We start from the raw sequence: 22,878 nt of genomic DNA on the forward strand, positions 1-22,878 counted from the left end.
AACCCGCTTTTAATCGTTAAGGGTCTAGTATTAGTAGTTAAGGTACTACTTAAGTCGCTCTTATTATATTTTTTTTGTTAGGCCTAGCTTACGGGTTAGTTTAGTTTTATAAAAGCCGTAGTAATAAAAGATTTACTAAATAGTTATTATTAATATATTAATACCGTCGTTTTTTATAAAGTCTTTAATAATATTAGTATAGTTCTTTTTATAACTATACTAGTCGTAATAAACTTTACGGATAATAGCGTCATTAACCTCTTTAGTTTACTTAGTTAAGTAGCTACTTCGGGGGGTATTTTCGTAATAAATAAGTTAAATTAAAAAAGTAAGAGTAGTTAGGTTAAATCCGTTCTTTTTTATATAAATAAGAACGTTAAAAACGGTACGGATTAGAATTCTTAAAGCTTAAAATATTTATTTAGTAATTTATTTAATTATACGACTTTATAGAGCTAAAATTACTACTCTAATACTTAGATCTAGCTTTTTTTTTATTAGTATTTTAGGATCTATATTAAGAAGAAAAAAAGGGTTTTAAAAATAGTAATTTAGTAGGTTTAGTAGTTTTAATATTCTTATAAGCCTCGTAATAATCGTAATAGCAGTATATAAGTTAAAGTAGTTATTATAAGTAGTATTAGAATAGAAAGTAACTAAAGTAAGTTAAAAATAATCCGTAGCCTCCGATTAGTTGAAATTAGTCGTAATTATGGGTCTAGGTCTTAGCAGCAACTGCAAGGACTATTGAGACGCACCTCCGTACCATCCTCCCAAAGGTCCCCCTTGACCTTCCCCCCAAGAAAGGCACCAGGGTCCAGCTGTTCTGTCGATCTGCGGCCTGCTCCTCTCCGTACTTACGCCCCGGCCAATCCGATTCCCGCATTGTTGAGATCCGCCCGCCGCTCAACTACCTCAACAGACTTAGAACGCTTTTTCATTTCCTGGAGAAAGCAGCTGCTTCTTTCGGTCCCTTCTTTTTCGGTCTCTGTCCTGTCTGCGTCTCACTGACCTGCATTCCTGTTCCCGTTCCCCTCCTCCTGCTCATCCCTCCCACGCTCCCTCCACCCTTCCACCGCCCGCCCTTTACGCCAAGGCCCCTCCCCTCCCGCTGGGTGTATAAGCCAATAATTGCCATCGCCTCCCGCTCGTGGGCTTATCCGTAAACATCGACTCGTCCCGCAAATCTACAAACCACAACACAACCGCACTCCCTATCACCAAAACACCGCATATCTTCAGTGTAACACAACCAAAACCACAACTGCGGGACCACACTTGCACGTGTAAATCCAAACGAAGGCGAGACCGACATAGTTCAACATTCCGGAATCCCACCAACCTTTTACCTGGCTGCGGTCTCTACCGCCGAGCCCCCTACTCCGAACCTTGTTTTCGCTTGAAGCATACCCGAGGTGCTTCTGTTAATACCTACATATTTCCGACTTCCTGTTGGTTGAGTTATGGAACCCATTGCCAACATGGCTTCCCTCAAGTCACCTTGCAGCGGCGCCGCCATCCAGGACGACGACGACTTTACCACTGCCACCGCCTCGGGAGCTCAGACTGAAGGCTCCGAAGTTGCTCGGAAAAGACGACACTCCCATTTCATTCCTAGACGCAAGTCCATCGTCAACCAAATCATGGACGGCGAGGAGCACTTGCTCTTAAAGGTATGCTCACTCGCCACCACAGACCTCGGCTGTTGTTCGGGGTTGCGTTTCTCTTTTTACAGAGACATTGTGAAAAGAACATATCCGGGAATGATGGGAGAAACATGCTGACAGTACTCCTCCACAGGTCGACCTCTTCCTGACCGAATTGGAACGCCGCCTCGAATTCCTCGAAAACTACGGCGAGCTCACTTTCGACTCGAGCATATCCCGCGCCTTCTCCACCCTCCAGACCGTCCGCGCTCGCTGCTCTTCCGCCTCGGAGGAGTACCTCGGCGCCGGACGCAGGCGCCTGCACATCATGGTGGAGACACTCGAGGCCCGGTACCAGGGCGCTCTGGCCTCGGCCGAATCCCTGAACGAGAAGGCCCGCGTCGGTATCGAGCTCCTGGACGACATGCTCACCGAGTTTGAGAACAAGGCGCACAAGTTGCGGGAGCAAGGCCTTGCCAATGCCGCCGATACGGCAAGCGCTTTCATGAACGAGGGCCGAAGGGTTGTGGACGAGAGCATCGGGCTCGCGCGGGAGGTCGTCGACGAGGGTATCGAGAGAGCCATGCGCGCCGCTGAGAGTTTGGAGGAAAAGATTGCCCACGCCGTCGCGCGGGCCAGGGAGACGAAACTCATCACCTACGACGACCTCCCCATGCCGTGGCGCATCAACCCTCACATCCGCGATGGATATCGCTTTACCGAGTCCAAGCTCGAGTGCATCTGGTCGGCCTTCCGCCCCTCAAACGAGCTGGTCAACATTTGGTCCCACGCCATTGGCCTCTTCATTGTTCTCGCCGTCGCCCTCTACTTTTACCCCCGCAACATCAACTTCCAATTCAGCACCAAGACGGATATCTTCGTTGCCGCCGTCTTCTTCTTCACGGCGTGTCTGACGCTGGTATGCTCGACAATCTGGCACACCATGAACGCCGTGGCCGACGTAGACGCAATCAGCATCTTTGCGTGCGTCGACTACACGGGCATCTCGCTGCTTATTGCAGCGTCCATCGTCACGACCGAGTACACGGCCTTCTACTGCGATCCCGTCAGCCGCTGGTTGTACATGGGTACGACGGCAGTCCTCGGCATCGGCGGCGTCATCCTCCCATGGCACCCGACCTTTAACGGAGCCGAGATGGCATGGGCCCGCGTCGCCTTCTTCTGCGGCCTTGGCGCAACGGGGTTCCTGCCGATCCTGCAGCTCTACTTCTCCCACGGGCCCGACTTCGTCTGGGAATTCTACACGCCGATTGCCAAGAGTATCTTTGTATACCTGCTCGGCGCTTTTGTATACGCCAGCAAGATTCCCGAGCGTTGGTGCCCGGGCATGTTTGACTACATTGGCGGAAGCCACAACTTGTGGCATTTGGCGGTTCTCGGCGGCATCTTGTTTCACTACACGGCGATGCAGTCCTTCTTTGCGAATGCTTTCCGTCAGGCGCAGGGAGAGTGTTCCGTCTTTTGAGGTTGAGGCGTGAATGTACGCCGCGTTTCGGCTCGGGCTTGCTTCGATATGTCAGTCGTATTCTGCTGTGATGCGATTACGGAGAAACTTGCTTTGCCCGCGGTCATACTTCATCCTACTTCCCGGAGATTCCTCTCACCGGAGTCTATTGCCTTTGTCTGCCGTTCAAAAGGGCTGTATGTCCTAGCCTTGCCCTGGACAGCAGTAGGCGCCATCTGGTGTCAGTCAACCCGACGCCTCCTCGGCTCCTGGTCCGTTACGTCAGGTTATGGTAGCCCGAGCATCAATGTCAATACTGGCAATCCTACATCGGCTTAAGCAGCTTGGGACATCGTCCCAGGGCCGTCTTTCCTTGAGGGTGAAGAGGACAAGCTGCCAGGATCCTGACGTATGTCAGCCATAGAAACCTTCAACGTCTCGCAGGGCTAGGCAGGAACAGTGCCCGGCACTGGACTGGCCACGTCGACGAGGCAGATCAGCTGCCCCCGCTATCAAGATGTTGAAAATGGTACTTGGCTCGGCGCCGGGCCAGCGGTCGGAGTAATACTTATTGCATTGACCTGATTTTGTCTGTCCGCAACCTATGTCGGCATATAGAATAGAGTACAATACCTAATAGGCAAAAAAAGCTAGAAATCAGGGTTTGAGTTGAGGTTCTCACTCCCCCCTGCGCTCGTTAATAGAATAGATACCCATCTGTCTAAAAGTTGGACCTTGACCTTTTTGATAACACATACTGTCACTTCTTGTTGACTCTGCCGTTGCTCTTCTCCAAGGCAGACCATATGATGAGAGCCTTCTTTATTAAGATTTCCTAATGATCAAAATGGCCCGAATCCTCCTTGATAAGTTGTAGAGCTTCAGGATCTGAACGGGCGTAGTGTACGGTCCTCGTCGCCCGCCTCTCCCAACTTTCCTCCCTCTGCACGCCTCGCTTTCCTGTCCTTACGCCTCTGCTCCCTTTTCCGCATCCCGACTTCCACTTCCGCTTCAATGCCTCAAAGTTGGGTGTCCATTTGCCTCGAGGGGTATACTCCAAAGCCATAATATCGCTGAGACTCTCCTCTGGATCTTTGCTGTCATCCGACTAGGTGCTCAAAGAAGAAGAAGAGCCACTACTATCCTGATCACCCCTCGTTAAAGTCCATACCCTCAGCTGTCGTGTTCGTCAGTTGTCATCAGAGCCCTGTTCACGTGCCGAGAGGGCAGTGCGCTTTTCTGGTCAGTCAGTTGGTCGTCAACGTTCGCTGGCTCTTTGGCCGTGTAGGACTGGGCTCGGGTCTATTCGAATCGAGAGATGGCAGACGATTGCCGTCATTTGTTGTGTCGTTGCTTCCGGCGACTGATGACGGCACTTCCGTGTGCTCGCTGCTATCGTCTTGTTCGTCTTCATCGTCGTCTTCATCATTGTCCTCATCTTCGTCACATGTGCGCGGTCTGGCCCTGTTCCTCGCCATCAAAGCCTCAGCTATCTCAGCCTTGTGCCTCGTCCAGGCCCGGCCAACCTAGGGATGTATGAATTCGAAATTTTCTTACTGTCAATTAAAAATTCGGATTGACTTACCTCGCTCTCAGTACACAATTCCTTCACTGCTTTCGCCGCCTTCTTGACTTCTAGTCGTAGTTCTCTGCTGATGGGCATCTCCTTGAAGAATTTCGTGTCTTACTGGTGAGCACAGCACTCGAGTCGGTCCAATATATAAGAGAAAGATGTTTCCAGTAGATTTTCAATAAGTCCACGGCTACAGGTAACGGCGGGGTGGTCGAGATTTCTTTTCTGATGGAATGGAGAAGAAGAGAAAGTATGGAGGCCAGAGATTTCTCGGTTGGGTAAGGGGAGGTAGGTACGGTTGTTGATATCGTTAGTGGAAACGAGCCTCAGGCCGGGCAGGAAGGAAGGCACGATCGAGATTTCACATTATCACTCGCAACTCCAGATCACTACTTCAACCAACATTTCTATACAAGTTGACAGGGGAAACTTTCTAAACTCTTCAATTTCCATCGTCTTTTTTTTCAACCCGTCTTTACCTCCAGAAGGAAACCGTTTGTGTGATTCAATCGCCACATTTTGCGCTCACTTTGCATTCACAAATTGTACATGGGTGGCGACGTAATACTCTGCAAAATGCCTGTGACGTTTGATGAATCTGCATATAGGGAGATGAACTTGGGCGTCAAGCTTGGCACAAGGAGATAGCAGAATGAAAAAACGGGGTCGTACCCGAGGTTACTGTCGTCGGTCCATAGGCAATTGTTATGACAGGTCAACGCACAGGGCCTACCAAGATTCATTCTGAACTTGCCTTTCCGTCCCATGTCTTGCAAGGTACGGAGCAGCTAAGGTACTTGTAGAGGACGAGAGTTGGATATCAAGTGACGAATGATTTACGAATGATCTTCTTATAGCACATAGTACTACTGACGGAAGCAGCGCCTGATATGCGTTTGCTCTAATCTTAGCAGTCGAATTCACTTACCGATGCATTGTCTACTGGATTCGCATGAAACTGGAAAACAAGGTGTTCAAGTACTAATCGTCGATGGTTATATCGGCCTTCGATGTGTTCGTCATAGCATCTCGAAACGCCTCATCGTCAGAAAGCGTAGCCGCATCGAAGGAATAACGTTCCTCTCAGCGTTGACCGCCATCTCTCTTTCCCATTATTATCCTCCTTGATCCCCTCGGCTGGGAGTGGTCCCGGGTGCTGAGCAGCTGCCATCAAAGTCAAAGGTTGGGAACATGGCTGCGGTCGTCGTGATCCAGTGGTGGGAAAGCCCGCACCGCGTACCGTTCATCCATGAGGCGTTTTCCCAGAGAATGAATTCTTTGATATTCAGCTCCATCACTGACAGTAGTACAGCTAGCAGTATTTTTTCCTCCCTGGGCAATCGCTCTGGTGGCTGTGTGGACGCGACAGACCCGATCACGGATAGTCACCAATGGCCTGACAGTTTCGAATGCGAAAAAGGATATTTGTGAGAGTTATGCAGTCTCTGTGATGGTCAAACAGCAAGCAGGAAATCAATCTCTTGACATTCATCGCTGATATCCGCCTTCGACAGTCGACCAAACTCTCAGCGACCGGAGCAACAAGCTCATCAACTGATCCAAAATAGCCTGTCAACCTGTAAGGCGGTATTGTCTACCTCGAATGAGAAGACACCGCATTGTGATGTTTTGGATAGAGGAGTCATTCCACATGCTGCACCCTCAACCTGCGGACCTGCTGCGTCGCTCCAACATCCGTCTCACATCACCCACCTACCTCGCCCAAGCTCGCCACAAACTTCAAAAGAGCCCCAAACAACACCCTTTTGTCTCGGCAGCTTATTGTTAGGTGCAAAACATATACAAAAGGCGATAGACACTCCTCGACGGGAGACTTTGTATGGCAAAGCAAGTATTGAGTAAAGATCTTACAAAGTAGATGGGTTCAAGGTAAGATTTTGAGTGTAGGCAATTTGAATATTGGGACATCATAGCCTCGGTCTGACCGCCTAAGATGTGAGAGGGAAGAAGTTGAGTTTGGATCGGCCGGGCAGAAAGGTGGCATTAAGTTGACATCGAGACAGGGCTTGCGACATGGATTCCTCCCAATATGAGATATCAATGGGAGGGCGTGATAGCCACGCGGGCCAACATTCTTCTCTGTCGCCCGGGTGGTGTTCCCCAACGAATACTCCACAAGAACGAAGCAATGATGAGATCTTGAGGCCCTAAATCATGGGATCACGTTCATCACCTCTCGGCCGATATCTAGTTTACAGTGGAAGGCAAGGCAAAGGTCATAGGTGGAATTATAGAAAAGCCATTCAGGGAGATTTTATAGAATTCTCTGTTAGAAACCCCAAAATAAACCGACTTCTACCTGTGAAAGCTCAGATTAGCTCAAATTAGGCTCGATTCCGTGTGCTCAAATCATAACCCGAACAGACGAAACGGACACTTGGTGATGAACGAGGGGGAAGGCTCTTAAGGTAGCTAACCACTTTCCAGGACAGAGGAATTGCAATACCGTTGATGATATTGAATACTCCAATCAAATATTCTGACGATGGTAACAGGAACAACTATAGAAATCTGATGTCTTATCACCTACTTAGGGGGCTGATGATCACCCCCGCGAATGAGCTGCTTTGCTCAACTGTTACACGAATAACACCAAGGCCCTTTGAGAATGACAAATTGTATTAACCAGTCCCTTGAACTGGAAGTGGCGACTGAAGTGAGAGAGGGGGGGGGGGGGAGATATGCCATGAAGAGTAACATACAGCTCGTTCACCAACACGAGGCTATAAAGTTGATATCAGGACATGTGTGATATAGTTCCGGCTCTACAGCTGAAGCAAGCGTAGATTGACGTGTAAACCGGAGCAAAGCTAGTCAATACAGCCACCCTTGACCCAGCTCGTGAACCGATACCTGTCCTTTAACGCCATACGCACTCACCTGATTTACACCAAGATGCTCCTAGATACTGCCAATATCCTCCCCAGAATCAAGGAATCACTTGCTCAATACGTCTGTCTACGACCTCTAAGCATCGGACTTTCCCGCCAATGACCCATTTCCGAGCCGAGCAGTCCCTCGCATCCTCTCACAAACATGGCAGCGTGTCCCATTAAACCCTCATCCCCGATCTGGGGAACCATCAGAGACGACATCAAAGCTGTACACGAGGCCCTTCTCCAAAGACTCACACGCCAGACGCGACGTGCTCTCTATCCTCATGCATGCATGTAAACCGACTACACAGTAGCCATTACCATCGAGCATCGGCCGACGCGCCAAGTCACCAATAACGCAAACACCACCGCAACTTCTTCGGGGGTGAGGGAAGCCATCAAATTACGAAGATCCTCATCGACGTCATCCACGACCAGACCAAAAGAGATTCGAGGCAATAGACTCTCTCCGGACAATTTCCCACCCGAAAAAAAGGCTGAACTAGGACGGAAAGTCGACGAAGAAAGGACCGAATGCTCGGTCCGCCCATATCCCCATTCTCTCCTTCGGAAAGAAAAGCACAGCTCCTCGAGAAAGAAGCCCCCAGCTCGATAGTCTGTAAGCCGGCTCTTCTCTAGCCCACTCCATCTTCCGTTGGCGCTGCTGCAAATCAGAGAAATATCATAAGATGAAGAGCCCAAAGAACATCATCATCACCAACCGAGGCAGCAACACTTGCGAATGCCAATCATTGGAGGGAGAAAAAAGCCACGAGGCCACCCGCGTGAACCCCGCACATCGACAAGCCCATGATCAACACTTGGAGATCGTTCCCCCCAACGCACCGCACCGTCTGCCTCGGTTTCAACCAAGACTGAACATCGGACCCCCTTCTCCTACCTGGGCAATTAACAGAGGGAGCGAAAGACTCGGTTCGCAAACTACACCTCATTCATCCCATGAGAATGCGACATCTGTGGACGCTGTAAGCTTGGCTGGCAACTCCAACCCTCACCGTACGGCCGAGGGTTCTAATGCGGCAGTGTCCTCGGGACCTCGTGAACATGATTCACAAGACCTAAACCCGCCTCAGGCGCGCACCCTCCTCCAGAGATCTCCCAACCTCGGCGATGCACAACTGAGACAATGAGACTGAGACATTCGACCGACGCACCACCGTTGCGGGTGCCAATACCGAAAGGACACCGCGGGTTCGCAGCCAGACCGACCGACTCGAATGAGTCGAATCGATACAACGGCCGGTCAACAAGTCAGGCAAATTTCTGGTCCCCCCTCCGAGATGTCTGAGAGGGTGTATAGCAAATATCGAAGCCCGCTACACACCCCCTTAGTCAAGATCAGAAATTAGACAGAACTCTCACCCCGCCTTTGCCCCGCGAGAAGCGCTAGAAGAAAAAGATAGTGAGACATGCCATCGAAGAAAAAAAGTCTTACGTGGACAGACAACAGAGTAATGCCGACGTGGTATCGGAATCGCTCGGGAAGTGTAAAGACCTTCTCCCTCCACTTGTTGGTTCGATAGACCAGACAGAACCAGAAAAAAACAAAATCAAGCCTCGAATGACCAAACCGAAAAAGGGCCATCAAACTGTTGATCATTGCCCTACGAGCACGAAATACCGCCGGGTGGAAGCTCTCTGACAGAAGGCGCGATGCGACGCTACCTTGACGCCAGCCAGCAGCTCTAGGCCAAAGTTAGCAATGTCTCAGTTCTAGTCAAACAGCTAGATCTCTTCGACGGTCCTTCTAGAGGTTTCATCCAGTGTGGATATTCCGTCGTTGGAACCGGTGCGTCGTTTTTTGTCGTTAGGAACAGATACGGATTTGGGAGTTCCAACAAAAAAAACGACGACCGAAAAAAGAAAGAAATGCCCGTAGTACGAGTACACTAGAAACGGGGAAGAACGCGTGAACCCCATCGTCGGATCATCGGACCCCAAATCTGTTGTTTGTTCTTATCCCTCTCCCTTCCGCCCACCACGGCGGAGCAGTTATGTCGATCACAAAGACGGATAATCCCACTGAACGGAACCCCAACGTCGTATCCAGACCTCCTCTGGGACAAAATCCTCGTCGCTGAGGCCCCTGGGGCTTCGCTTTTTCCAAATTGCTGGTAGATTTGCAGCGAGGGTCATGTCAATAGTCGCGACGCTAGCCCACTCATCATTAGCCTCATCTGTGCCGTCCCAGACGCACAGTCCACAAGCGGGTTGATTTCGCGAAATGAATTGTCAGACGGCGTGTGAGTGGGATAAACTCTCCCAACATCGACAGTTGGAGGAATCCGGGGTGGCATAATACCGTAGGGCAAACAGCTCATGGGGCGTCTGTGGTCGTCCGTTACCTTTCACTTTGCTGCCCTCCCTTTCTTCCTCTAGGCTTCTTAGCGAACGCCATCCGCGGCCTGGGCCTCCTGTATAGATTTCTTGGCCTGCATGTTGTTGATTCCAACCGCATGTACATGAAAAAGCAGGTGCGTCGCGTTGATGAGCTGTGCCGCGCACCAAGACCAGAGACCGGTCAGCTTCTCCTCTTCGAGACCCCTCTGCAGAATCGGGGAAATCATTCGTGAAATGAGCTCCCGCGGGTTCCCGCAAGCCTCATCGCTCCTCTCCGCATCGCGGCCCTTGATGGTTCGTCTCCCATAGTTATACCATGTCCTCTTGTAGAAAGTCGACCGGCGCTTCCCCAGGCCGCAAGGCTCCCGGTGTGAGAATTGAGAAGAGACCCGTTGCGCCTTTCCTTACCAGGACTCGGCCCACTGGAGGATTCAATCGGACCGGCCAATTCCCATGTCCCCCAGTCTTCTTGAGGTGTGAGCACCGCCCTGGCGGGCCATGGACCATGAGAAAGAAGGCTGGGCGATTTACAAAGAGGGGACCTTCTTGTCTGATCCTCCGAAAGAGATTCCACTCCCAAGGCACAACTCCGGGGGGCCAGGCTTCGTGAAACAATAGAGAGCAACCATGACGGCATGCGGAGACCGATAGATCGTTGCGTAGCAGGTGCAAAAAAAAGGGCCCCCAATCCGGCCTCGTGGAAGGGGGGATGGATAGTGGTGCGATTCTCACGACTCCTCAGTCAGCATCTGCGAGTGCATGGCGTGTACCCGCGATGCCAAGATGCATCTTACACACCCTTCACGTTACTTTGACCAACCACACCTACGGCCCGCGGCCTCAATGTGACTTGTGCCTGCATCTGAGGTGCATACACATCCTGGTGGAGGATTCCATGAAGTTCGCAGTCGTGGGTGCGAGGTTTTCTAGGAGGACCAAATGAAGGCTAAGTGGCAGAATCGTGTGGTGGGCCGTGGCATCCAATCCGTAAGAAGACTCTTCTGAAGGGGGTCGGTCAAGATCAGCTGCACGAAGGGCTTTGGGTTTCTTTGTCTGCTTCGACATCCCGAACCAGAAGCGTGGAGGTGACAGCCCATATCTGTCGATTCAGCGTTTCATGTGAGCTCCTGAATAGACGTCGAATTTTGCAGTGAAGTTTGGCTCTTATCGTCGTCATCGTACCACTAACGCTGCCTCTTTGACCAGAGGTTCATATATTTGAGGGAGGATAGCCATGTGCTCGGCTCTAATCCACAAGGTTTATTCTGCCTATTCGCCTGCTCTGTGGATTCAAGTCGAGCCCGCCATGGGCTGAGAACCAAAAAGAGCATCGCGTCAAGCAAAGCCCTGCTCAATGAAGTCGTTTCGCGGGGGCAAGCTTCCTGGCTTCCTTTTCAATCTGTTATTTTGACAGGCAAACAGCTCAACAATTAGGGCGATCCATTGGCTAGAATTACCATATCATGGGTACGAGCTCGGCCCTGGCCAGTCTGACACATTGTAGCTTTGTTTCTTTTGAAAGGCAGTGGAACCGTTAGTCCGTTGGTTTTCGAGATTTTGAGGAGGGGGGCAAAGACCCAAAAGTTCTTTGGGGCGCCAGGGGTAAGAACAAAAATCTAGTGGAGAAGTGGATGAGATGAACGTGGTGGAAAAGCACCTAGTCCTGGTCTTTGTAAAGTCTGCCCAGGATGCGATCATGTTCCCGGGGCGCGACGTGGATAAGGTGCCTTGGAAAAGTGGATGAGCCTTTTTTCTTTTGTCCGAATCAATCGTAAATGCCTCCGCTCTCAATACTTTGACAGTTGATAAGGTTTACACTGCTCCGAGCCCCCGAGCGGCATTTGCTTCAAGGGCACGTTGATATATTGCGGCCCAAAGAGGGGCCGTCTGTTGTTGCTTTCTTGTGCGCCAGTGTAGACTGGTACGGATACAGACACTTCCATCCGCATGTTGTGACTTACCCCCATCGGATGTGAGCAATGGGCTGCATGCTGAGGAAAACTCGGTCGAGGTCGAATCACGTTCTCGAGGGTGCCCGAATAGCACCCTGCCGTTGTTGCAAAATGGACATTCTCCCGGCGCGGCGAAGCCTTTCCGCTCCCACACATGCCCTGCGCCTGGGCCGACAAGAATTGCCTCTTGAAGTCTCGCAAGGCGACCAGTCGTTTTCTCTTCTTCGATGCCATCTTGCGGCTGACGAGAGAGGATGGCATGACGGGTTCCAGTCTTGATGGAACGTCTCGCTTCCTATGCCACGCTGCACTGTACACTACGTGCTCACAGGCACGCCATGTGGGTGGCATCCGGACCCGGGTAGCGGAAGCCATTCCCCTTGTGTGCTTCGTTGCCTTTTCTGAGAACTCAAGATCGGAGAGGACAGGCTCTACGGCTTGCTGGGTGGACGGTGGACCTATGCGAGTGAGCCGGTGGGCCTGCCGTGACGAACGCGTGCTTACGAGCGTCGCTCTTGATATCAGGATGTGTCGTCACGCATTGATGAGGGGAACAGAGATCTCGGCTTGGGTTCATTGGCGGGGCGCCCTCCTGAGAAAGGTGTGAGCCCATCCATAGCCTCTACTCTGTCCTCCGTACCACACTATGGTAAGCACCTCGTACTGTTAGTACCACGTTAGTGTAGACAAACGACTACCCGCGACTGACAGCCGTTGACGGAATTCTTCAAGGTGCGCCCTAGAAGCTTGAAGAGAGGCCGACGCGTCCTTGGCCGGCTACCACTCGGCCACCAGGCATGCGGAGTGCGGCGTAGCTTCGACGCTTCGCTGCCCCTGGATTACCATTTCGGGAGGCTGGCCAAATGGGGCTAGTTTCCCGTTCCGCCCGCCTTTAGCGACCTCCCGAAAACTGCTGGTCGCCCGGTGCCGGACCCGCTCGGTCGGCGCTGTCTACGCCTCCCACGGATCTGAGTGGTTTTTCCCTCCAAGACTCCTTCAGGCTTCGATAGGCGCCTCTTGTTCTGTGTATTTTACCCGGGGGACTCCATGGTCTATTCGTGCGTGTATTCTCACTGTAACCCGAGTCTCATTGCAAGGGGAACGACCTAAAACCCCGACGGGCCTTGGCGGTTCGGGATGGACCACGGCGACGTATACCATCAACGGTAGGTATTACGGCCGGCTCTAGTGTCATCATCGCGTTCATTCAGGGTCCGCAGTGTCTGATGATTGATGCCTGCAGCCAATGGATCTGACTCGATCAGTGTTTCTATCGCAACAGGAGACATGCTTCTCATTTTTGGATCGATCATGGTGGATGCCGTCTGCCAGCCAGCCCGCCCCCGAGCTACCTTGGCGATCTGGTCCGGCTCCGGGCCTCTCACCGAGGATCTTGTTAGAGCCTACCCGGCCATGCTGTGACTAGAGCCGGGCGTTGGGCGTTGGGTGTCGTGGCGTAATCCACCATTGATTCGGTAGACCATACCTCGTAGGTCCAAGGGAAGTTGTCGGTCATCCGTTGCCGTTCCATTATCTGGTACCGACGTCACAGGTGAGCCGTGTATGTCTTCCTCTACTGCGATAACAGGATAGGAATTCTCATGCTGAAGTCGGTGCAACCAGCGAAACAATGCTGGTTATTGGCTTGCTCGCTTCAGAAAATTCTTCTTGTTGTCGGCAAGGGCTAGGCTCGTAGACCACGGTAGCTGTTACATTGAGCATGCATACAGCGGGGCTCTCGCGATGACAATGATTCGGCTTCAGGACCCGACGATGTGGTCAAGCCTCTTCCCCGAGTGGTCCGGATCCTCAACCTTTCCGGAAAGAGTCGATTCCCTGATTGAGATGGTGGTCCCTCTGGTATGCTATACTCAAGAAGTTGTCGCAATTTCCTAAGGGGCTCTTTGTCTGAGACCGAAATAAAGCTGGTCGCTGGCGGGAGCAGAATTGAGTATTGTTGCTCAGCGCATCAATCCGATCCGGGCAACGGGTTTGTCGATGCGCAAGATATTCCAAACAACCTAGAGGCTGGCTGACGCCATGTCGTTTGCCATAATGACATGACGGAAATGACGAAAATTCGGCTTTGTCATTTGAATGTAGGCTAAGGTTGCGTTCGTTGTCTGGACCCAAAATCGCGGCCGAGCGACATATTTGCGGCACTTCCGCATTTCCGTATATTCGAGAAGCTCTTCCGAAGGCTGTCACAACAAAACAGTGCCAACGCCAACGCCAAGCCAGGACCCCTACCCGTGGCTTCTGGTATTGGAAGGTCTTGTATTCAGCAGATGTGACAGGACAGCCTGCGTGCTTTCGACTCTGAGGCACACTGTTGGGATTCTGAACGGTCAATCAAGAAGGTGACTGCAATTCCTTGTCTAAGTGGTTTTCGACCCTGCAGCTGTGACTACTCAGATCGCGCCTCAACCTGGTTGCGAAGTTGACAATCGAGACGATTTGACAGCCCATAAGTTCAACTCGAGCCAATAGGATGGATACCTTGAATCTCAGATATCTGACGGGTACAGTCGATCAAACCGCCTTCCACTTTGTGCAGATATTCCGGCGATGCGGCTTGCCGTACCGAACTACTGTGTACAATGCTGTTTCGAGACTACCAACTTTCATCCTCAGCCTGACACCCGGGTCATGGATGGAGGGCAGATAGAAATGACATGAGCCGTATACGCCGAACCAGTGACCGATGGGATTGATTTCGAAACCCTTCCTCTCCTTATCCGAACATCGATGTCATCGCTGGACTTGCGGAAATCCCTATTCGATAGTGCATTGAGGTTCATACTGAGTTAAACTTTGTCGGATGTCGCCAGTCCGCGGCTACAGAGCCACTATAGTGCGCTGGTTCATCTAGTGCGCCGTCTGGTAGAGACTAATATCCGTAGATGAAGACACCTTTGTGACGCCCAGACACGCCAGGCTAGCTGAGCAGGAGTCTGCGATGGTGGTGGTGGTGATTGTGATTTGTGGTGGTGGAGGCGTGTTGCGGGGTGGTATGCCAGGGGTAAAAGGTGTGGGTGGGACTGCTGCTGGGTGGTCGTCTTTGGCTGACCGAAATGGACATGTCTGTGCAAGAACAGGGGACCACCAACTCGAGGGGGTGGCATCAAGGGTCGCGGAGCTGCGGGAAGTCTCTCCTACCGCGCTGCGCAGTGTCGGCTGCACCCCTATGTCAGGCACATCATTCCGCGCTGCGAAAGACGTACGTCTGCGTAGCTCATGCAGAAGTCAGGATGGTTCAGAACCTGCAGTGACGGGCATTGAGCTGTAGGGCGCGCCGAGACACGAGTTGAAATTTCCTTTTTGCTCAACGGGTCCTAGGCTCGGAGGAAGCACTTAGGGCTTCTCAACCCGTCAATGAAGCACACAATCCGGCGACTTCAAGGCCATCCTTTCGCATCGGTCGATTGGAATGATTTCCAGGTTGTTGGGCCTCGTGGTTGGCCGAGCCAAGCGAAGAGAAGCACAACCCCACCAGCTTTGCTCCAGCGCTGTGCTCCACGGTGACTGCCAATCGATCTGCAAAGCAGGGGCTCGTATGGGCAACGCAATGAGACACATTGGCCATTCACATCTTTCCGATCGTTTCGTGGGCGCTGAGAGGCTCAGGGACGGCACGCCCATATGAAGACTCGGCGGCGTATGCGTGCTGACGATTGATTCGGGTCACAAAATCGTTGACGACCATAACGATCATGGCCACCTTAACCTGGAGCTGTAGCGCTTCGTGATCCAGGTGGAGTGGGAGCTGAATGCCTTGCCTTGCCTTCCAGGCTGCTAGGAAGCAAACTTCATCTTTGCGCGCGCACTTGGTCAATCTGCTCCGTAGATGGCCATCCATTCACGCTTCCAAAGTGATGGAACGCCGGGATCTTGCCCCAGAGATCTCTTTTTGGCTGACAGGGCTCCGAACGCCATGGCAATTGACATGCCTTAGCATGGTTTCTTGAAATTGAAGGCGCCTGGCAAAATGAACGGTGGAGCCCCCTTTTCTGAGTGTGCTTGTTGGTCTTGGCCCTTAAAACATCGCAACCAACAACAAGGTCTTCGAAAGACTCGTTGCAGGCAATGGGCATGGCTGCTAGCATTTCTTCCCCGCGCGGAATCGCAAGACCGTCATTACACTCTCCGGATAGTTGGAGCTGGTTGGAAACCAAGACGGGTGTCCACAGAGGTACGTTGCTAGCGATCGTTGTCTTTCTTTTATGGTGGTCATTCGTCCCATGCTGCGTGCTAGCTGCTGAGTACAGAAGCCACCACGTTAGTCGCAGTTGGCACAATTGCGGCTTCGCTCTTGGGCATGCTTGAAGGTTGGAACGAGACTTCTGCGAGACAGTACGTGAAACCCTCCTTGCTTGTCTCCTCTGTGTCTCTCTCGATTTGGCACCTCTGCTTCTCTCACCGTTGAGAGAAGATCAAGACATGAGGTTCCTGCGGACAAGCAAGGGGAGCCGATGGTTTGCCTCCCTTTCAGCTGGACAAGCGACGCAACAGGCAAGGCATTGCTCAGCCCTAAAATCGGCTGGCTGCTTTTGCCCTCCCTCTGCTATGCAAGTACGTACGAGCCGTGGGTATCCGTACTCCGTACAGAGAATTCATAGAAGCGTTACAGCTTTGTAAGTCCAGGGGTGCCATGTCGGGCCTTTGACGTGGCCAAGGACTATATTGACAGACATTAAGAGGCGTTTTCTGCGAAGTGGCAGTAAAGTGCAACGTCCGGATTTGAATGTGGGCCAACGTGGCAAAGAGTCGTCAACACGTTGCGTTTATTCTTGGTCGCGGAATAGACCGATTCGACGAGGTACACAAACAGAAGAAAGCGCACCAGGTGTCACTTCTGGTTCCTTTTGCTTTGGTAACTTGTCTGTGCACAGCGAGAGGCACCCACGTTCTCGGCACTTTGCCAGCAGCACCAGAAGGCTGGGATTTCGGGAAGCCGCTATTCAGCTGACTCGCGGGCACTAGCCACGCAGCTTTTAGCTATGGCTCAGCCGCCTTCGAAACGCTCGCTCGAGTACCAAACAATGGGAAATGGCTAAAGTGGTTTGTTCGGCTTGCTTCGATCCATCTCGTTGCTGGAGTATCGCAAAAGAGAATGGTAAAGTCAGGAAGCAAAGCTAAAGCGGTGAGAGGTGCCGGGCAAAGCTGAAGCCGAGCCATGATTGTCACCGGGCTCTTCGTGATGGCAAGGGCTAAGGTGAGACATGCAGGCGCATTGCAACGAGGGAAACGTCAGTGAGAGACATTCGACTGGCAATGTCTCGCTCGCTGCCGTGCCGAGGGAGCGGTCGGTGATGGAGGTGAGGGATCTGAGTCAACTGACGGTCGGTGGTGCATCCGATACGCGCCACACCATGTGTACAGCGTAGACAGCGTCGATAGCTGGGCGTGTTATAAGCCCCAAGGCATGAACGGTTGGTAGAGGCTGAGGTGAGGTGGCATCGGCAGAGCACGGCACTGTTGGAATTTGCTAGTGAAAGCCCTCGATTGGGTTGGCGGGAGGCCTTGAAAAGCCATGCGCGGCATGCTTTGTTTGAGTTTTCTGGGGATCGATTTGCCGAATGTTGTTCGACCAGACCAGACCAGACCAGAAATAAGATCTCCGTAGAGACGAAAGACTGTGGTATCCGTAGAACGAGAGGGTTGAATCGAGGTCAACTTTCAGATCGGGGTCGTTAGGTGGTCCAAGATTGGGTCACGCGGTTGGGGTTGAGTAGAGGCGGCGGCCGGCGCGCAGCGGCCACGGCGGCAAGAGAGCACATCACAGGGACCTAGCTGGATAGCTCGAATGATAGGCTCGACGCGTGAAGAGCATGAAAAACGGAAGCAGGGGAGTGCGAGGGGCTCGCAGTGATCTTTCCCAATTCAGCCGTCGAACTTTACCTTATGTCATGTCTGACACGGGACATGGGTGACGGGCAACTGCAGAGAAGATGTGACTCCTTCCATGCCTTCCTCACCAGCTTACCTTGGTTGCGTTATTATCAACACGGAAAGTCTTCGTACTCAACCTGGAAGGTACGGAGTATCCATCCTCAACCTGCCTTGGGCAACGCCACCGCCCACTATATGCCAACTTGGCAGGAACAGGATGCACAATCGTGGAAGGAGAGCTGAGCAGTCCAAGAAACGAAGAGTCATGGAAAGAGAGAGAGAGAGAAAAGCCACCATGACAAGATGTTGGAAGGCAAATTGGACGGCATGGTGCCCATCAAACCAGGGGCAATTCGTGCTGTGCCCCCTTCGCGTGATGAAAGGCATTGATGAATGAGGGACTGCAGAAGCACATTTCAAGCCAACCGAGATATTGCATCTGGGTGATACTCCGTAAAGGTGCCCAGGAATGTTCTCAGCACACTTGTCGACACGGGTTGTGCGCATTGTGAGTGGTGAAATATTTAGCGGGACGCCGTGGACTGTGGACAGGTGCTGAACAACACCGGGAGAAAGATCCACTGAATACCCTCGTTGAGGCCTGTCTGCGGCCTTGACTGGTCTCTCTGCTGGTGGGGTTACTCGATGGGCATCCAGGATTTGGTCCGCCACGGAAGATGCAGCACCTTAACTGGAGCGAGGTGAGCAGCCACGCAGTACGGAGTACCTGAGCAGTCTGGAGGTGGGATTCCCGGCCACACGACAGCAGCCCGGCCAGGTCGAGAGTCCCCCGGCCGCCGATATGGGTCTGTTAACAATGCCCCATCTTTTATTACAAAGTTCACGCCCCCTTTCACAACAGTGGTTACGAAGTACACCACTCCCCCCTCTTTCAGGCATTCCTCCTCCTCCTCTTCCTCCATCTCCTGCGTCCGTCCCTCTGCTTATTGCACCAAGCGCTCCTCCTCTTCCAATTCCCCTCTCCTTTTGGTGCTTCTTTTTTTTTTTTTTTTTTTTTCCCCTTCCCAGTCCCTGGTCGGCGGCCATCAAATCCACACCCTACCCCACCAGACTTCACCCTCCCTCCTAGCGTCCCTCGAATCCAACAACACAATGGAAGGCCATGAAAACCCTCCTCTCCTCTTGCTGTGCCTGTGCCTCTCTTCCATCCTGGGCCTGGTCCATCAATCCCTCAATTCCATTCTCACGCTAACCTCCACACCCCTGCCATGAAGACTGTCGCCTCCCCAATAGGGCATGCAGACGACGATGCATCGCCTCACGCGAAGCTCGCTGACTTCCGTCCCACCGTCGCCGCCAGAGAGGGTCGTCGGGATTTTTCCTACAAGGACGCCCATCATCGTCACCTAGTCTATGTCCCTAATTGGCCCCTGTCCACGCCCAACTATACTGTACGAAGTAGCCTGCCCATGTCAGTCCCAGAGTTGGCCGACCCATCACACGCAAAATACCCGTTCCCGAGTCCTGCCTGGTCCGTGGAGTCGTGGTACCCCAGCATCTCTGGCCTGGACCCCGGGAACAGCGCCGCGACTGGTTGAACCTGATGGTACGGAGTACACTACGAAGTACACACCAGAGCGGCCGAGTGAAGGAGAGAGACAGACAGACAGACACCACACACCCGCACGCCTCTGCAGAAAGTTGAGCGGACACTACCCAGTAGCCCACGCATCGATGTACATAATGATGTCCCACCCTCCTTCTTTTCACTCGAGGGTCCTCTTGATCGGTTCTGGGCTCCTTCGTCGTTGCTTCTGCTCACGTCTCTCCTTGATACCCCGAGTTGCTGTTGCTACGCTACCATCAACCGGCATCGCCCTGACCTGTCCTCCAATTACGGACCATGACGGTAGCGATATAGCCAGAGACGTCTCTGTCCCATGCTGCAAAATCTCGCCGACAACTTAGACGCCGCTCGCCCTACCTAGTTCGCCGGAACATATACGAATATCTGGGAATACGGTTCAAGTAAAGACAAGACTTGAACTTCAGCGGGACTGAGGACGTTACTTGGGGAAATTGTTCAAACTACACGCCATTTAGAGGGCATCCGACACCGAAAACAGCCGTCAGGACTACGATCATCACTGCTACGATATATCACTACGCTTGAGCACCATTGCTATACTGCGATACTCGTCCACGCATTGTCCAAAGTAGTATTGGCTACTGGAACAGGATCATCATCAAGCGGCTGCCCGACTCGACAACGAACGGAACTTTGAACGGCCGTACATATTTCAGTCGCCCGTCAGCTATAATTCGACCATGGCCAACGAGTCTCTCGCAAGGGGAGGCTGTCCCATCCCATTCTACTCTGCGAGCTTGTTTCCAATCGACGAAGGGTGTAAGTTTGATGAGCTACAGCATGACCGGTCAAGTTGTTGACCTTTCACAGTTATCGAAGGCCGGCTATGCCAAAACTTGACCGCGACCTTACAGTGTTGCTTGCCCTGCCCGCTTACGGACTGGGTCTACCCGGATTACTTCAACACTCTGACAACGGCAGCCAACTGGGTCTGCGTCGCTAGCGCAGCATGCTGTCTCTTCCTCCTGATATCATGGGCTTTTCTGCCTGTTGATAAAACCTACAGACACTACCTCAGCATTTGCTTGACAATAGCTGTGTTCATCATGAACGTAAGTAGCCCGCCCTTCGAATAGGGACGAGGGAGACTGACTTCCCCTTCAGCTTGGCTTCGTCGTGCCACTTGCTGATCAACCGGAGCAATGCTACAACGACATCACACCGCACAGCATGAAGTCTAGCAAAGTCTGTGGTGCCTCTGGGGCCTTTCTCTTGCTCGGAGGCTGGGCCGGTGTCATGTGGGTCTTCTTGCGATCGTTGTCCCTGCATCTCCAGATTTGTTGGCAAGTTGTCGTGGGCCGCAACTTTATGATTTTTGCCCAAGCTACGGGCTGGGGCATCCCGCTTGTTGGCATCGTCGTTGCCCTCGTCTTCAGTGGCGTGTCGTTCCGATTCGGCGCTACTTGTCACATCAACCACAAGAACAGTCTTGCCGATTTCTGGATACCTCTGCTGGTATTCGCCGGTCTCACGGTCATCATCCAATTCGCCACTTTCGGATATTGTATCAAGGTCTATCTTGCTTCCCTAGCGGATAACAGTGCGTCGACAGAAGGGTCGAGCTTGCCCACATACAGCAATAGCATCCAGACCATGAGCCCCCGTCAAGCATACCGCCGAGTGCGACGTGTCATTTCTCTCCAATGGCGAGGTATTGCTATTGTTCTCATCATCATTGCCGACGTCATCTTCTTCTCTGTCGTCTTCGTGTTCCAGGACAACACGGTCCAGGCAGTACATGACGACGAGAGCATAGCCCAGGCTTGGATTCTCTGTCTTGTCAGCACCAAAGGTGACAGGACGAAGTGTTTGGACAAGGCTAAGAACATGGTTGTCAACGAGGCAACTATTACGGCGGTCCTCATCCTTCTGGCGGTAAGTGACGCTCCCCTATGCCCTGTACACTTTCTCAGGTGACTGACTTGATCCAGATGAATGGTATCTGGCTGCTCTTCCTACTGGGTCGCTGGGCCATGGTCCTTGGCTGGGTGGACCTTTTCACCTCCTGCCTAGGCAGAAACAAAAAGGAGTTCGTATCGGTGGATGCCAGATACGATGTCAAGAAAGACACACGTGCGTACGAGATGCTGTCCAGAGACTCGAGCGCTGTTGTAACACCAATCTCTCCAGTCAAATCCCCCATCGTAAGTCCCAACAGCGAACGACGAAGAACGCCGGATTACTTTGGGCAGACCGCTCGCTATCAGCCGCCGATGCGGTCGTTCTCGAGTCCTCGACCGCCGCAAACACCTCCCACCTGGGACGCGCGAGCAACTTACGCTCGGCCCGAATCACGATCCCGAGGGGACGGCTTCGATGACATGAACCCACTTGGGATGAACCGTATATAATGAGACGAAGCAGCTGGTCATGACGGAACGAGAAGAAGAGAACAAAAAAAATAAAAACGGAGAGAACAATGCGTCTGAAATCGGACGAAACCATATTTCAAGCGCCTGCTTTTAAGCGCGCGCGCAACAATACCCGACAACATAAAAAGAGCGGCACGATTCGGCCGAAGTTGGATCTTTGCCCGCGCTGATCCGCGCTGACGATGAACACTGATCAGTGTCGCAAGAAGAATTTGAGAAAGATGATGTAATGTGGAGGAACCACCGGCCTCGTCGGCCATGTCAATATGTCAGAAAAAATCAATGTAATATCAGCGTCGGCGTCTCGGTCTCGTTTATGCCGCGAAGGAATGCGAAGAGTACGTTGCCCCCACAATTTAAAGACCTGAAGGAAAGGATTGTGGGAAGGTCGGCGGCGGGAGCCTCTCTCTTATTGATGGATGGGGGCCATGGGCCTCGGCGCTTCAGCGTCGGGGCGGGAGAGGGAACGGGATCGGCGGAACGAATCACGATTGACGGACATGTAGGAGCAGTTGAGAGTCCGAAAAATAGAAGAGTCACGCGACAATTTAATGCGAGATGGCCTTATCAAGTACCGGATTGTGCATGTACTGAGTTTCCTAACGGCCCAATGGGTGGAAACATGAGGAAACTACCGAACAAGGATGGTGGTGGTGGTGGTGTTGCTGTGGGTGGGATTATGGGATAAGCCCGCCCGGAAGATGCGGAATGGTCGGGGTTTTCACGAGTGATGCGAGGAGCAGCAGCGGAGGGGGGCCAAACAAATCTCAGCAATCGCATTGGAGCGAGCCATTGATCAAGTGCCATGTCATCCAATTCCATTGCATCCCAATGCCTTCCGCTCCGGCTTCTTCGGAGGGACCCAGGTCTTGACTTCTGCTAGGCTTATGTGATGTAAGCGGGAAGTGCAGATTGACTGTTCGGGCAGTGGACGGACTTTTTCACTCATCTGCCCATTCTTTTGATTATAAGTAGGTTGGGCTTCCAAAAGGAAGGAATTTTCACGTACGAATGTAGCACCCTTTTTTCTTACACTTGTAACAAAAAAAATAGTCTCGTCATTTATACTGAGAGACTCTGACCGAAACGTGTGCATGACTTCTGACGACGA

General features: G+C 52.2%; 6 protein-coding genes across 6 annotated transcripts; 3 read left to right on the plus strand and 3 right to left on the minus strand.

Annotated features, from left to right (window-relative positions):
• Positions 1-1,463: 1,463 nt before the first annotated feature.
• On the plus strand, positions 1,464-3,132 carry CABS01_05313 (uncharacterized protein; the record flags this gene model as incomplete). The annotated part of the gene is made up of 2 exons (XM_060538683.1): positions 1,464-1,673; positions 1,801-3,132. The coding sequence occupies 2 exons, from the start codon at positions 1,464-1,466 to the stop codon at positions 3,130-3,132; spliced, it is 1,542 nt and encodes a 513-aa protein (XP_060405855.1).
• Positions 3,133-4,358: 1,226 nt separating this feature from the next.
• CABS01_05314 (uncharacterized protein) lies at positions 4,359-4,774 on the minus strand (the record flags this gene model as incomplete). Its single annotated transcript, XM_060538684.1, has 2 exons — positions 4,359-4,637; positions 4,697-4,774. 2 exons carry the CDS (start codon positions 4,772-4,774, stop codon positions 4,359-4,361), a joined length of 357 nt encoding a protein of 118 aa, XP_060405856.1.
• Positions 4,775-9,986: 5,212 nt separating this feature from the next.
• CABS01_05315 (uncharacterized protein) lies at positions 9,987-12,155 on the minus strand (the record flags this gene model as incomplete). The annotated part of the gene is made up of 2 exons (XM_060538685.1): positions 9,987-10,304; positions 11,904-12,155. The coding sequence occupies 2 exons, from the start codon at positions 12,153-12,155 to the stop codon at positions 9,987-9,989; spliced, it is 570 nt and encodes a 189-aa protein (XP_060405857.1).
• Positions 12,156-14,762: 2,607 nt separating this feature from the next.
• On the minus strand, positions 14,763-15,753 carry CABS01_05316 (uncharacterized protein; the record flags this gene model as incomplete). Its single annotated transcript, XM_060538686.1, has 2 exons — positions 14,763-15,120; positions 15,485-15,753. The coding sequence occupies 2 exons, from the start codon at positions 15,751-15,753 to the stop codon at positions 14,763-14,765; spliced, it is 627 nt and encodes a 208-aa protein (XP_060405858.1).
• Positions 15,754-19,015: 3,262 nt separating this feature from the next.
• On the plus strand, positions 19,016-19,345 carry CABS01_05317 (uncharacterized protein; the record flags this gene model as incomplete). Its single annotated transcript, XM_060538687.1, has 1 exon — positions 19,016-19,345. One exon carries the CDS (start codon positions 19,016-19,018, stop codon positions 19,343-19,345), a length of 330 nt encoding a protein of 109 aa, XP_060405859.1.
• Positions 19,346-20,075: 730 nt separating this feature from the next.
• On the plus strand, positions 20,076-21,746 carry CABS01_05318 (uncharacterized protein; the record flags this gene model as incomplete). The annotated part of the gene is made up of 4 exons (XM_060538688.1): positions 20,076-20,154; positions 20,206-20,447; positions 20,500-21,270; positions 21,327-21,746. 4 exons carry the CDS (start codon positions 20,076-20,078, stop codon positions 21,744-21,746), a joined length of 1,512 nt encoding a protein of 503 aa, XP_060405860.1.
• Between the last annotated feature and the right edge of the window lie 1,132 nt (positions 21,747-22,878).

Source organism: Colletotrichum abscissum (genome assembly GCF_030869225.1).
Source record: "Colletotrichum abscissum strain IMI 504890 chromosome Unknown Scaffold_10.1, whole genome shotgun sequence".
Classification (NCBI taxonomy): domain Eukaryota; kingdom Fungi; phylum Ascomycota; class Sordariomycetes; order Glomerellales; family Glomerellaceae; genus Colletotrichum; species Colletotrichum abscissum.